Source organism: Onychomys torridus, chromosome 16, assembly GCF_903995425.1.
Source record: "Onychomys torridus chromosome 16, mOncTor1.1, whole genome shotgun sequence".
NCBI classification, from domain to species: domain Eukaryota; kingdom Metazoa; phylum Chordata; class Mammalia; order Rodentia; family Cricetidae; genus Onychomys; species Onychomys torridus.
Window position 1 is genome coordinate 57,189,859 of NC_050458.1, and position 16,253 is coordinate 57,206,111.

At 41.4% G+C, this 16,253-nt stretch overlaps 1 protein-coding gene across 2 annotated transcripts in view; it reads left to right on the top strand.

The window, feature by feature from the left end:
- Nucleotides 1-11,530: 11,530 nt before the first annotated feature.
- Pdzrn4 (PDZ domain containing ring finger 4) overlaps nucleotides 11,531-16,253 on the top strand; it is a 365,789-nt gene continuing 361,066 nt past the window's right edge. The window contains exons 1-2 of one of the 2 annotated variants that reach the window (XM_036209001.1): nucleotides 11,531-12,118; nucleotides 14,633-14,719. In XM_036209001.1, coding sequence (XP_036064894.1) covers nucleotides 11,531-12,118; nucleotides 14,633-14,719 — 675 coding nt within the window. The remainder of the gene's footprint in view (nucleotides 12,119-14,632; nucleotides 14,720-16,253) is intronic. The other variant, XM_036209002.1, reaches the window with a different exon arrangement.

The following is a 16,253-nucleotide window of genomic DNA, read 5'->3' on the forward strand; positions in this document are numbered from 1 at the left end:
TATGGCTGGGTTTACAACCAATGAGAAAACAGAACAGAAAATCTATAAAAAAAAAAAAAAAAAAAAAAGGACACACAGAGGTAGCTCTCTTGCAGAGAGGAAGAACAGCAGAAGCAGTGAAAGGTAAGGTTTTCCCGCTCTTGCTCTGACCTTGTGGTTTTTAACTCTGCAATTGGTTCTGTGTTTCTTATTTAACAAGCCGGTTACATCTACAACTATGGAACAATATCATAATACATTTGCACAGAAGTGCCTGTAAACACATGTAGACAGCAGCAGATAAATTACCTGAGACTGAACTGGAAGATAACTTTCAAATAATTACAAAGAGCAAAAATTAGAAAATCTTACCGAAATTATCTAGGCCTTCATTCTGGAATGTTCAGTGGTCTCTGTATGTCATGGCTCAGCACTAAAATGATCAAAACGCATAGCCATATTAGTATTGCACAGAAAAATTATTAAGATTAATAATATCCAGATCAGTTTGTTGCAAGCTACTAATAAATGTGACTCTGGAAGTTCTCCCATCAAAGAAAGGGTAGCAAGAGAAGAGGGCTTTTAAACAGTGGAATTTACATGACTTCAGATTTTCTTTAACTCTCAACAGGATATGTCATGAAACCCATCATAAATTCCAAATACTATAACCCTAAAGCACATTTAGTATTCTCAGCCAACACCCCTGTCCACTTGTGCACAGAGCGCTATTCAGGCCATTGGTTTACTCTTGTGGTTGTACGGTCACTGAAAAAGTGGCTGAGTTCTGAGATCAGAGGCTCGTGCAACCGTGCCCAGCTCCTGCAGTGTAGCGATCCAGCTCAAGGACTCACTCATGCTAGGCAGCAACCTAGCAACTGAGAACTGCCTCCAGACCCTGAAGGGATAGATACATTTAAAGAGTTTGGGGTTAAATTCTGCCAGTTTCTATTTTTGTAGGCTGGGTCTAGGCATGGAGATAATGACAGTGTTCCTCCAAAGTGGTCATGGGGAAAATTGACTGCGATGATGTTTCTGACTAATACAAAGCTGGAGCTATAGCATTATAAAATTATTATTGTTAGATACTGGTTCTTGAAGTCAGACTTTGTGCCATACCTCTCTTTTGGTGACTATGATCTATAATGATATAGTATGAATTTATGGTTAACTAAATGTAAGATTTCCTACATATTTTCCCCTAAAAAACCACCTCTGACAATAGCCATATCTTAAATAGAATGATTAGTATACCTAAAATAATATCTCAGTAATGTGAAAAAAATCTGTCTATAATCTAATTAAAAGGCACCATACTTTTACTGAAGAAAAATATATACAACATTCTGACCATGTGTTACCCTCCTCCTCCAGCTCCTTTCAGAACTCACCATCCTTCACATTCTTTCTCTCTCTCTCTTTAAAATCCAGACAAAGGTAAGGATGCAAGGACACACACACACACACACACACACACACACACACACACACACACACGAAACACATACACAAGAAACACACACGATACAAAACCAGAAACCATAATATACAAGCAAAAAATCAGTAAGATAAAAAATATTGCCCAAAAATATATGACACAAAAAGTACACAAAACACCATTGAATTTATTTCTGTGGGATCATCTTCTATGGGGCGTGTTCTACCCTTAAATATAGTTAGCATACCTAGTGAGACTTCACTGGAGAAAATTAATTTTTCCCTCGAAAGTAGATGTCAATTAAAGAGAGTTTCTTGGTTAAGGGCAGGATGACTTGTCCTCTTTTCCCTTTCCTCCCCCTGGCCCCATTTGGCCTAAACCTTTGAAGGTCCTGAGCATGCTGCCACTCTCTCTGTGCATTCATACATTAGTCCTGATGTATCTGGAAGACACTGTTTTCTTGGAGTTACCCATCCCCTCTAGTTCTTACAGTTTTCCAGCCTCCTATTCCTCATAGATCCCTGAGTCCTGAAGGGAGGGGTTTGGTGAAAACTTCCCATATAGGACTGAGTGGTCCAAAATCTCGCACAATTGTCCAGTTGCAAGTGTCTGAGTTATTTCCTATCTAATAAAGAGGAAGCTGAGCTATGCACTAATCAAAAGGTACAGCAGGGTATCATTTGAAGTCATTTTATTGCTGTTTCTTTAGCAGAACAGCAGTATCTGTGTTTCTCATAGGCCCATGGTCTATCTAGTCTTAGGTTCTTGGTCATCTGAGCAGTGTTAGGCATGGGTTCCATCAGGGGCTGGTTGATTATTCCAAAAAGGTTTGTGCCAAATTGCACCAGCATATCTTGCAGGTAGGTCACCATTTTCGATCACAGAATTCATAGCTGGGTTAATAGTTACCGTCCTCCTCTGGTTGTGTGTGGAGTATGTCCCAGTAACATGAACACTAGTTAGTAGGGGTGAACTCAACTTCGCTGGGTTCAGTGAAAGATATAAATGTTGTCTTCAACAATAGGGCCTTAACATCACTTTATGGAGTGCAACGAATAGCCTTGGCAATTGTCTGAGATGTTTATGGGGTTTCCATGGACCCCTTTGGCTAACAACTCAACTGGATGTAACCCATCCTTGTCACTAGATATTTGACTTGGTGGCAAATGCTGAGTTGGGGCATTACCTTCCTCATTATTTGGCAACTCTATTTATTTCTTTCATCTATGTTTGTACTTTAGGAAGCCTCTACAGTAGTAGGTTTCTATATGACCCCTCAAATGACCCTTACTATTAGTTGTCCCTCACCATTTCCCTCTCTCACACCTTCTCCCTCCCACACTCTATTTAATCCCCCACACCAGTCTCCCTTCTTGTCTCCCCATAAATGTATATTCTAAGCGCCCTTACTTGGGATATCTTCTCCTCCCTTTTCCCTTACTCAATACCTAACCTCTATAGTTACACATATTGTAGCACACCTATCAAAGGCTTAAAAACTAACCTCTACATACAATAGGAAACAGAATATTTGTCCTTTTGGGTCTGGGTTAACTAACCTCTAGATTTTTTTTTTCTAGATCCATCCATCTAGGTTAATTAACATGTACCACATTTTCATTACCCATTCGTCAGTCGATGGGCATCTAGGCTGTCCAATTTATGGATATTATGAATAGAAAAGCAATGAACATAGTTGAGCAAGTATCTCTTCAGTAGTATGTAGAGTCCATTGGGTATATGCCCAAGCACTGTATGGTATAGCTGCATATTGAGGTAGTTCAATTCCCAGCTACCTTTAGGAACCACCATACTGATTTACATAGTAGCTGTACAGGTTTGCACTCCACCAGCAATGAATGTGTTCTCCTTTCCCAACATCCCTACAAGCATAAGCTGCCACTTGCTTTCTTGCTCTTAGCCATTCTGACTCATGTGAGATGAAATCTCAAGGTGGTTGTGATTTGCATTTCTCTGATGACTAAGGATGTTGAACATTTCTTTAAGTGTTTCTTAGCCATTTGTGTTTCACCCTTTGAGAACTCTCTGTTTAGGTCTAATTGGATTATTTGCTTTCTTGATATCCAATTTCATTGAGACCTTTATATATTTTACATATCAATTGTATAATTGGTAAAGATATTTTCCCATTGTGTAGCCTACCACATTGCCTGAATGATGGTACCCTTTACCACACAAAGACATTTCAGTTTCATATTGTCACAACTATTTATTTTCACTCTTAATCCTGTGTTGTTGTTATTCTATTCAGAATTCTTTTCCTGTGCCAGTGAGTTAAAGACTATTCTCACTTTCTCTTCTATCAGATTCAGGGCATCTGGTCTTATGTTTAGGTCCCTGATCTGCTGTGGGATATCTTTCTGTACTTTGTGAATATGCATTGCTCTGATTGGTTGATATTAAAGCTGCATTGGCCTATGGCAGGGCAGGATAAGGTTAGGTGGTACGTTCAAACTGAAGATGGGAGAAGAAAGGAGAGTAAGAGGAGATACCAGTCTGCAGCCCAAGGAGCAAGAAGGTGCCAGTAGACCAGTAATGCACAGCCACATGGCAACATATAAATTAATAGAAATGGGCTGACTTAATTTATAAGAGCCAGCTAACAAGAAGCCTGGCCCATAGGCCATACAGTTTGTAAATAATATAAGCCTCTGTGTGTTTACTTGGGAACAAGTGGCTGCAGGCTGCAGGTGGGATAAATTTGTCCCAATTGCAGGGCCAGGCAGGACCAGAGAAACTTCTGGCTACACTGATCCATTTGGAGTTGAGTTTTATGCAAGGTGATAAGTATGGATCTACTTGTATTCTTCTACATGCAGCCAATCAGTTTAACCAGCACTGTTTGTTGAAGATTCTGTCTTTTCTCTAGTGTATACTTTTGGCATCTTCATAAAAGTCCAGTGTCCACAGCTAAGATTTAAAGTACTATAATGAATAAATACTGAGAGAGATTGAAAAAAAAAAACAAAGAGCCTTGTCTTATTACTGATTTTAGTGGAAATGCTTTGTGTTTCTCTCCATTTAGGTTGATGATATCTGTGGGCTTGCTGTAAATTGACTTTATTATTTTGAGCTATGTCCCTTGTATCCCTAATCTCTCCAGTATTTTTATCATGAAAGCATGTTTGAGTTTGTTAAAGGCCTTTTCTGCATCGAATAAGATGATCAGGTATTTTTTTGCCTGATTTTTGGATTACTTTTATTGATTTATGTATGTTGAACCATCCCTGTCTCTCTGGGACAAAGCCTGCTTATTCATGGTGGATGATTTTTTTCAATGTATTATTGGATTCAGTTTGAAAGTATTTTTATTTAAAGTTTTGCATCTATGTTTTTAAGATAATTTGGTCTGTAATTCTCTTTCTTCATTGAGGTTGAGTCTTTATGTGGTTTAGATATCAGGGTAACTATGGCCTCATAAAAATGAATTGGGCAATGTTCCTTCTGTCTCCATTTTGTGGAATAATTTGAGGAGTATTGGCATTAACTCTTCTTTGAAAGTCTGTTAGAATTCTGTTCTGAAACCATCTAGCCTCAGGCTATTTACATTGGACTTCTTTGGTTGCTCCTGTTTTACTAGGAAGTTACAGGTTTGTTTAAATTACTTATCTGATCTTGATTTAGAAATGTCTTTTCCTTTTCACCCATTGTGATTGAAAAGTTTTGCTGGGTATAGTAGTCTGGACTGGCCTCTGTGGTCTCAGAGTTTGTAGAACATCTGTCCATGCTGTTCTGGCTTTTATAGTCTTTGTGGAAAACCCAGGTATTATTCTACTAAGTCTACCTTTGTATGTTATTTGGTCTCTTTCCCCTTTTAGCTTTCAATATTCTTTTTTGTTCTATATGTTTAGCATTTGATTATGTATCATGTAGAATTTCCTTTTTGGTTCAGTCTATTTGGGGTTATGTATATTCATTGTACCTTAATAAGCACCTCCTTCTTTAGGTTGGGTAAATTTTAGTTTTTAGGATTATGGAAAGTAATTTCTCTGCCTTTGATTGGGGTTTTATTTTATTCTTATTCTTCCTCTATTCCTGTTTTTCTTAGATTAGGTTTCTTTCATAGTGTCCCTGGTTCCCTGGATGTTTTGTTGTTTTTAGATTTGACATTTTCTTTGACCAATATATCCATTTCTTCTATCTTGTCTTCAGTGACTAATATTTTCTCTTCCATCTTTTGTATATTGTTGGTGAGCAAGCCTCAGTTCCTAAATTATTAATATCTGGTTTTTCTTTAGGCTAGGGTTTTTTATTGATTCTATTTACACTTTCATGCCTTGACCTGCTTTCATCTCATTCTTTTTTGTGTTTTAACATATATTATTAAATGATTTATTCATATCCTCTAAGGACCACTAACATCTTCATAAAGGCTATTTGAATTCTTTGTCTTGTGATTTAGCTATATTACATTTTCAGGGCCTATTGTAATAGGGTTACTGGGTGCTGGAGGAGACACACTATCTTGAACATTCAAATTTGTGTTTTTGCACTGGTGTCTAGGTATCCAGAGTTAGGATGATTGAGGTAATTCTAGGTGTTGTAGGTGTTGATATCTGTTCTTGTCTTTGTTGGTTTGCTGTTCTGTTCCTTGGTTTCTGCTACCCCATCTGGATCTTAAAAAAGTGTGGAGGCTTTGATTTCCTTGATAGAGAACTTCTTCTGGTCAGTAAGTGGCTGGGAGGAATAGAGATGTGCTGGAAGGGAAGGCTGAGATGGGCTGTGGGAAAGAGCTAGGGTAATCCTGTCTAAGCCAAAACATGGGCTCCTCTGGGAGTTGGAGCCATGGCGGGAGGAGAGTTTCTGCAAATATGCAGTAGTAGGACAAAGAGTATGTCTGGAGACACAGGGATGATGGGGCTTTGGAAACCCTGGGTCTATACCAAGAATTGGAATCTCCAGTGACTGGGGTTGAGGTGGGAGGAGGGACACCTTCGAGCAGGCTCCAACATGGTTGAGGGTGAAACAGGAAAGATCATAATGGATGACAGGAAAGATAGGATCATTTATCTGAGTCCCAACCTGGTATGGCCACCAGATTTCCCTGGGGAGATTGTTTCTAGGTATAGATGGCTGACACAGAGGAATGGAGTTGAGCTAAGCAGGAATGCTGACAGGTTCTTCAAGAAAGATCTAAGTTGGGTCCCAAGGAGGAGTTGTAGTCTCCAGGGAATGAAGACAGGCTAGAAGGGAGGCCTATAAAGGTTTGAAGGAGGGAGCTAAGCTAAATAGGGACCAAGAGCAGTTGCCACACTATTAAATTTAATTACCCCCCATTTCCTTCAGTGTTCTTTGATTATTTGTTCTCAAGGGGACTCAATGATTGTTGCAAATCATTTATTCTTTTTGGAGTGTGGAAGAGTTTTGTTCAGACCACTTCATTTCCCCAAACAATAGCATTCTGTGCTGTCATGATGTCCTTCTATGTCTTCATTTTGCCCAAAATCAGAAAAGCAAGATAATAGCAAAGAACTGATAATGTCAGCAGGCAGGGAGTGTAAGTGTTGAGAATGCTCTGCATTTTCTGGCTTTAACTGGTTCTTAATTTTTCTTAGAGTAAAGCATATATCTAAAATGTATCTCTCATAAAATAGTTCACATTGCTACTTTCTTGACGATTGTGTTTTCTGGGTCACGGTGACCTTCTTATTATCACAAGTTTTGTGAACACATCCATTCATTCTTCAAAGAACAACTCTGATCTTTGGTTTTGACATAAAATGACCAAGAGAAGAATATGTGTGCATGGTAAATTCAATATGAGACATACATGCATGATGTAGGAACTATGCAGGCCTAGAGTATCAGAGTATTTTGCCTCAGTTATTAAAGTGATTTTATAAAGTTATAGCTTCCATTTAGATCACTTTGAGAAAAGATGAAGATGACAGACAGGCTTCTGATATAAAATAAAACCAGAGAATTAGAGAAAATAAAATAGAAAAATTAAATTTCCTTTCAGAGACAATTCTTATGGGTAATTTAAAAATATTTTTATGTTAAAAGTAGTAAACTGTGCTATATTATATGTTAAATAAAAAACTTTATTTATTTAAATTATCATTTGAAATGTTTCCTCAAGCATTTTTATTTCATGGCTCTTAATCAAATGCCAAAGTCATAAGGAAAAACAAAATGTCTTAGGGTTTCTATTGCTGAAAGGAAACCCTATGACCAAAAAGCAGGCTGGGAAATAAAAGGTTTATGGGTATACACTTCCACATTGCTGTTCATCATAGAAGGAAGTCAGGACAGGAACACAAACATGGCAGAAACCTGGAGAAAGGAGCTAATGCAGAGTCCATGGAGGTGTGCTACTTTCTGGTTTGCTCAGCCTGCTTCCTTATAGAACCCAGGACTACTAGTCCATGGATGACCCACCCACAATGGTCTGGGCCATCTCCCATCAATCACTAATTTAAAAAATGCCTTACAGCTTGATCTTATGGAGGCCCTTTCTTGATTGAGCATCCCTCCTTTCAGATGACTCTAGCTTGTGTTAAGTTGACATAAGACTAGCCAGCCCACAAAACAAATTGCAAAAACTAGTTGGTTTAGGTTTAGTTGGTGGAGGGAAATTATTTCCCATTTCATCTACAGGTGTCACTTATCTGTCTTAGGATAACGTGCTTAGATGTTGGGTGTTCTAGGTCTGTCACAGTAACTTATGATTCCCAAATTCCCTACTGCTCTTTGGGAGCAGGTTTCCCTCTAAGCTGAGTTGGAAGCCTGCCTCTCCACACAAGAACCAGCCTAGGCACAGCCCGCTTTCACTGCTGTTCAAGAACAAGTACAGTAAGAAAGCAAATCAACGCTCTCCTTCATGAGTGTTGATGACTCAATGTTGGAATTAAAACCCAGTTACCAAGCTGAAGATCACGCAACCAATATGGTGTGCTTACAGGTATCTGGATCCATGCCAGAATTCTGAGTGAATCGGTTGTGTTTCCTTTTTCTGTCACCTTAGAGAAGCACATTTCCAGGCTGAATGAATGCTCATGGGCAAAGCACGTCTTGGCCACAAGTAGCAATACATCCAGAGATTACCTGCGCCAAACGTGAAACCAGGGACTTCATTTCCAGTTCTTCTACCACCTAACTATTCCGGCTGCAAATTTCACCATCTCTAGGTTCTCAAAAGATAGAAAATGCTGATTAGTAAAGGAATAAGCATATGCCCAAGGTTATGGCATAAGAACTTTTGCCAAAAGAGATCAACACGCTCCTGGATCTATTTTTGCTGAAATTTGTGTTTGCATTTGAAACTCATTCTGAGTTCCTTTGCTGACCTCAGATAATTCCTCCTTTTAGTGATTTCTCTTTATTTTTGATAATTTTATACATGTACACAATGTAAATAATCATTAATCATCTCCATTTTCCTCCTACAATTCTCCCTGAATCTACTGCAACCCGTCTCATCCAAATTTCATGTCTTCATTTTTCTTTCTTTTCTTCTTTCTGTCCTTCTCATTCTTCTTTCTTATAATCCACGAAGTCTAATTGTTGTTGCTCGTTGTGTGGTGTGGGTGTGGGGCAAGCTACTAGAGCATGGAATACTACCAGTGGGAACATCCTAAAAAACAAAGATAGCCCAGCTGCTGTCAATTGCCGGCAGTCCTCAGGTAAGGGGTGGAACATGAAGAGTAAGTACCTCCACTATCTATTCCAGAATTCTGGATGGATTGATCTTGTGCAGGAGGTCTTGTACAGGGAGTTATAGTTGCTGTGAGTTCCTGAATATGATAGCTATGCCATGTCCAGGAGCCAGCTTTTCACAGCACTCCTTCTATTCATTGACTCTTCCGAAGGCATCAGAGGAACATTACTTGTTTGCTTTTTTTAACAACCGAACGTCTCTATTTTTGAGTATTCCAATGAGATCATTTTAGATTCCACCTCTTCTTGCCTGGTCTTTTACAATGTTCTTGGCACTATCCTGCTTACTGTAAAACAGATAAATTACAAGACATATCTATAGTCATATCTATAAGACCAGGATATTATATGCTAGGAAAAAAACATTTTTTCCCACTCAGAACTGTTTGAATAATTTTTATAGTATTATATGCTTTCATACATATTATTTTATTTGTATTGAAATGGGATTTTATTTGTATGTTGCCTTGGGGGTCAGAGCAAGCCATAGCAGAAGGTGGGCGGTGGTAGTGCACGCCTTTAATCCCAGCACTTGGGAGGCAGAGCTATGCAGGATCTCTGTGTGTTCAAGGATACAGCCAGCATGGTGACACACACCTTCAATCTCAATACCAACCATAGAAGACCTGGAGGTCTGTATAGACAGGCAGTGATGAGGAGGTCATGTGGCTGGGTTTACAACCAATGAGAAAGCAGAACAGAAAGTATATAAAAAAGAAAAAACACAAAGAAGTAGGTCTCTTGCAGAGAGGAAAGACAACAGAAGCAGTGAAGGGTAAGGTTTTCAGCTCTCAGCTATTGCTCTGACCTCTTGGCTTTTAACTCTGCAATTGAATCTGTGTTTCTTATTTAACAAGACGATTACATCTACATATTTATCCATTTCACAAAAAAATGTTCTTATAAATAATGCTGCAAATTATTTCAGAGATTTATTGTTTGCCTCTTTGTAAAAAGATAAGCTGGACATGGAAGGGAACACTGAATCATAGCAGCAAATAAACTTTATCATATTTCCATATAGAACATACAATATAGCATTGTACTTTGACAAAAAAGAGAGGAATTATTTCAGATACCTGGAATATCACTTGTGGATTTCACTAGCTATTGAAGGTTCAGAAGGTTCTTCTGAGAAGCTATACTGTTACTATCACAAAGTCTGGAGTCTTTTTCATTGATGCTTTTCACATCTTACAGGAGCAGTATCCAACTTTCAGTGAGGGTGACTTATTTAAGAGTCCCTATCCCAAGCATCTGTCATGGTTTCTGGGTAACGATGGTAAGCAGGGTGCATCTATCCCAGAGTGAAGGGCTCTTTTTATGCCTAAGTTTCAAAAGAAAGTGAAGAAAACATGACCAGAGGGCCTGGAGGAAACTCCTGTGTGTTTTTAGGAGAGTCTGGCAGGCCAAACACTTAGAGCCGAACTGGGAGGGAGCCGTTCGAATTGATTCTGTTCTGGTTGAGTAGAGAAAGGCCCCGCTAAGGTTTTGGGTTTTTTTTCTGTTATACCACTATTTCATTCACGATTATTACCTTTTCTTTTGCTTCTAAGTGCTCAAAAGGTCACACCCCGTTCCCAGTATTATATAATATATAGTATATAATACGTCTGGAAGTAGAAAATAGTGTGAGAACTGAAGTTGAAGGAAAGCCGCAGCATTTAGTCTCTCCACTAAACAGGAGGCCTGTATGGCTGTTCACTGTCTTCCCCCGCCGAGAATAAGGTGTCTTCAGGGCAACAATGGGCCTTTCCCCAACCCTCGCTGACTGTTCAAAGATTACCCTTCTCTACATTCACCTGACTTCTGTATCTTGATTTGAAAGGCCTGGCTCTATGAAATTCCTAAGTGATCTTTTTGAAACGTGAAACTAATTTAGGATCACAGTTCTTCGCTGGTGATTTTTTTTAGTTAGCTCGTTTGAAAAAAGAAAAAAAACAGTATTTGTATTTCAAACATGGTTTTATTGAGGATCTGCTCAACAAGAAAGATCCTCATCTCTGGAATCTTCCATCCTGGTAGGTTTCAAAGTTCTCAGTATCAGTGCTGTACCCATCACCAGCTCTGCTCAGGCAGAACACCCCAGGGGACTTGAAGCTCTTGGCTCAGGGGAAAAATAAAGCTGACCCAAAGACCACGGCAAACTCGCCTCATTCGCAAGGATAGACTTGAAAGACCTCACATTGCAAAACCACAAAGAAGGAGGCTGGAGTGGGAGAGGATTCACCCAGGTGGCTTCTATTAGTGTCAGTATGGAGAAGTCAGAGGACCTAGCCAAAGCCAGGAAACGCCAAGCCAAACTTAACTCTGAGATCACACACACCTCCCCACAGAGTTCAGCAGCGGTGAGACCGCTGCCCCTGTCACTGCCTGGGGGTGCTCAGAAGAAACAGACACCCGTTTTGGCTCCCCTCCTCCCCCAGCGCTGTCATGGGCTTCGCTTTGGAGCGCTTCGCGGAAGCTGTGGACCCCGCTTTCCATTGCCAGCTGTGCGGCCAGGTTCTGGAGGAGCCCGCGTGCACGCCTTGCGGGCACGTCTTCTGCGCCAGCTGCCTGTTGCCCTGGGCGGCGCGGAGGCGCCGGTGCCCGCTGCAGTGCCAGCCGCTGGAACCGGGCGAGCTGTACCGGGTGCTGCCGCTGCGCAACCTGGTCCAGCAGCTGCGAGTGCAGTGCGACTACCGGGCTCGGGGCTGCGGCCACACCGTGCGGCTGCGGGAGCTGGCGGCGCACGTCCAGAGCTGCGCCTTCGGCCCTGCCAACCGCTGCGGCCGCCACTGGCCAGGCAGCTGCGGAGGCGGCGGGGAGGAAAGGCACCCGGCGACCAAGACCCGCCCAAGTGGGGACAAGCGTGAAAGGCCACCCGGGTCCGGCGGTCGGCCTCGGGTAGCCCCCTGCAGGCGGTTGAGGAAGACGCTGCAAACGCAGCTCGGCTTGCTGCAGCGCAGGTACCAGAAGTTGGCCCGGTCCATGGCGCACACACGCAACTTCGTCTTTGGAGATCTAGGAGGCCGCGGCTGGGTAAGCACAGAGGGAGCGGGCCCCCAAGCATGATTGGGGTGGGGAGAGAGGGATCTTCACGACCGGTGAGGATTCCTTCTAGGGGTGCCGTCCTTTTTCCCAGAGCCGCATGAGACATCCCCCCCCCCCAACCCCCCCCCCCGAATATGCTCTGCTGGCCTCCTCAGCACCTCTGCCCCAGAAACATTGCTTTGGGTGAAGGGAGTTGAACTCAACTCTCTCCCGGAGAAGGAGGAATTGAGAAAACTCTTCTCCTATCCAAACTCATGTTCCCATCTCCCACTCTCTTGCCCACCATCGCTGCCCATATTTTGTATCCTTGGCCTGTGCCTGAAGCAAATTCCACAAATAAACCAATTAGCTGTGAGCGGCTCATTTTCTCTGCCAAAGTAGGTCTATCATTTGTTTAACTACCCTTTGGTCAGTTCAGGGACCTCAAGGGATGGTGGTGTCAGGGAACCAGGGTGAGATTTCTTTACATCCCTGACTTTCTCTGATGATCCCTCCCTCCTGACCTCACCTGTGCTTATTGGTGGTGAGTGTGCATAAGGTGTGACCTGGGGACTTGTCCCAGGACAGAAACATTTGCGTGCTGTCACAATGGCCCATGAGCGCGCCAGGCAGCAAACTGTCTTTCCTACTTCTTGGAAGCTACTGGTCCTGAGCCACAGGCTGCAGCAGCCTGGGTCATCAGCTGTAACTTGCCCTCAGTACATTCGCACAGGTGTTTGATTTGGCTGGTCGCTGGCATAGCAAGAAGGGATTTAACTTGCACCCCCTTTCAGAGGGCTGTTATCATTCTGTGCTTCTTGGGGAGGAACAACAGAGGGCTTCCTCTTGAGGACTGGCTGCTTAGCTCTGACTCCGATTCTGGTCCTAGGTTTTAAGCTTCCTATCCCTAGCTTGAAAGCCACAGTCAAAATGAGATCAGCTGCTCTGATGAGGAAGCATGTAAGAAGAACCCTGTGCCCAACACACAAATTATACCTGTGTGAAACAGAATGCCATGAGCAGACAGTTAATGGAGAAATTTTTTTTAAAAAAGTCTGGATGCTGTATGAGTTCCCTAGTCTGCTTGTGTATAGAATAATCTTCAGATGGATGACAGAGAGAAAAGCACACAAATTTGATTTACACTGCCAGGTCAGGTTTCATCGTCGATGGAAAGGAACCAGCCTTAGAATTACAGGATAAAGATGTTCAGCATCAGTCAAGCTGTGATTCTCTGCCCGCGGTTCTTAACCTTCCTAATGCTGCAATCGCTTAGTGCAGTTCCTTGTGCTGCGGTGACCCCCACCCCCATCATAAAATTATTTCTTTGTTGCTTCAGAACTGTATGTAGTTTTGCTACTGTTAAGAATCATAATGTAAATATCTGTTATGCAGGATGTCTGATATGAGACCCATAGGTTGAGAACCACTGTTCTATGCAGTGCTTGGTTGACTAACTTTCAAATGCTGCCAGTGGGTGGTGCTTCTCAAAATTGTTTTCCACCTGCCTCTAGGGGCTGCTGTGGGCTCTGGAAAAGCTCGTGTGTGTGTGTGTGTGTGTGTGTGTGTGTGTGTGTGTGTGTGTGTGTGTGTGTGTGTGTCTGTGTGTGTGTCTGTGTGTGTGTCTGTGTGTGTGTGTGTGTGTGTGTGTGTGTGTGTGTGTGTGTGTGTGTGTGTGTGTGTGTGTGTGTGTGTGTGTGTCTGTGTGTGTCTATGTGGACTCTCACATGCGCAGGGGGGGGGGGGGGGGGTGGGGGTGGGGGTTGCTGCCTGAGGTTGCAGTGGGATGCAGTGAGCTTTCATCCCTCAGCGTCAGATGTAATTCCAGGTATTACAGTTCCTCAGAGAAGTTAATGTTTGTAGTGGTAACTACAGCCTATCTTGTCTAGCTACTTCTGTGACTGTTTAAATGGATCTTTGCTGACAAGCGGGGGACTGATATAATTTATATATGCTTAAATATTATTGGATCATCTAGAAAGAAATATACACTACTCTACCTAGCAAAACTCCTTTTGTTTACTTTGTAAGAATTATAACAAACCCAACAGGGATATTATTTAAAATCAAGACTGCTGCCTTCCAGTAGACCCTGTATTACAGGAGCTACCTGGATGTTCCTGTTGAGGGAACTTTATAAATAGCTCAGCATTTCTACAGTGAAAATTTACATAAAAATGTTTCTAATATCCCCTAACAGTTTATTTGACTTTTCTGTCACACAAGGATAAAAACACAGAGCCCTGCCTGGTGGATCCCAGAAGTCTGTTTGCAGTTGAGGTGAAGTCAGAATGAGATGCTGCCTGTGTGAAATGCAAATCCATATAGTCTTTTAAAAAGTCCTTTCCTTCTCCGATGCACTGCCATTTCCTTCAGGTGCATGCTTTTGACTGTGTTCTGGGAGAAATTTTGCCAGAGCCAACCATTCTTAAAATGCTGTCTGTTTACAGTAAAATGTCACTGTAGTGGTTAATTTTTCCTTGTATTTTTTTTACTAATCCACTTCTCCCCTTTTTCACTTAGGGTGGAGAACAGAAGTCATTCACTGTTGTGTTAGAAAGAGAAGATGATACTTTGGGATTCAACATAATAGGAGGCAGGCCAAACCAGGTGACTCCTTTGTTAATACAGTATTCGTTAAATGGACAAACAAGTGATGTAATCCTTAAAAGGATGCTTTGCCCAAATACCAGATTCTCAATGTAGATCTTCCAGTCCATATTCAGATTTTCTTTATGAGAGAATTTGAAAACAACAGAACCAAAACACCCCACAGTTGACCGTTTTGATTCTCTTAGCCATGGTCATAAAGGAGAGAGTGTGTTTTACGTTTCATCCACTTTTCTTGGAAAGCACCATGGGCAGATCTCTTGAGTACTCGTGTAGACATTTTCCATTTGCTCCACTCTTGTCTACTTCCTGTTCTCAAATGGCTCCATCTTTAAATGACAACCAGAGTTGAGAAACTGACAGTGTTCATTGAATGCAGAGTCAAAGTGAATTTAAATAAGAGAAAAATGAGGTAGGTGTGTGTGTGTGTGTGTGTGTGTGTGTGTGTGTGTGTGTGTGTATTTTACAGGAGTGTGTGTGTATGTGTATTCTCCTTCCCAAAATTTCTTAGGAAACTTCATACTAAAAAGACTTGATGTGAAACATTTTTGGGTTCCCAAATCAACTCATTATTTAACTGGATGAATAATCTCTACTTACTGTTCTCAGAGTGCATATTAAGACTTTACATACTGTAGTTACAAAATCCTTTGGCATCCTGCAATCCTACACTGTCTTAATTTTTAGCATAACTGGACAAAGTCATTGAAATTTAATAAAGAAATCACCTTCTTTAACTCTTTAGTTAGCTGCTCTGAGACATTACTGTCCCATGAGGCACCTGCTGTTTGAGGACTTTCTAGCCTGCTCTAAGCTGGGGTTAGGATGGTGGTGGACTATGCCATCCTGTGTCTCCTATGCAGCTAGCAAACCCAGCTATTAAAGACCACTGTTTTGCTTATGTTCTGAAAAGGTCCCAGTTGTTATAAAACAACAGAGGCATTTCTTCATATTATTTTCATTCTCCCTTCTCTTGGTGGTTATTTATAACTTCCAGTTAAAAATTTGGCATTGGGCATTTAAAAAAAATTATTTCCAATTCTGGTTGAATCAGACAAGTAAAGGAGAAGTTCTGGGGTTAATTTTATTTATCCCGCCATCAAACCAACTGACATTTAAGAATGCCCAATGTATTGTTACATGATGATGGACATCTACCTAAGCAAATCTTACAGGATTATTGGTTTCTTATGATGGGCTCACTCGCTGTTAGTATCAAAGGCAGCTTGTTTGAGGTGTGCCTATTCCCTGGGAAACTTGCACCTGGAACCATGTAATGATCAGATTTGATTGGGTCTCTTGGCCATGTAGAGTTGCTATTTTGAGATTTTAAAGCCACTTTCTGTCTCCTAGGTGGTCAAAACTATGATTCCAAATTTCTCACACTGGAAGCTACAATATATTTTAGGGCTATGACTGCGTCTAAATTGTTATATCCTGGAGGGTAAATTTGATTTCTTTCTCCTATCCTCCTGTCTTTTTTAAAATTTCCTGTATCACTTTATAGGTGAGAAGTTTTTTACAGCAGCACTGC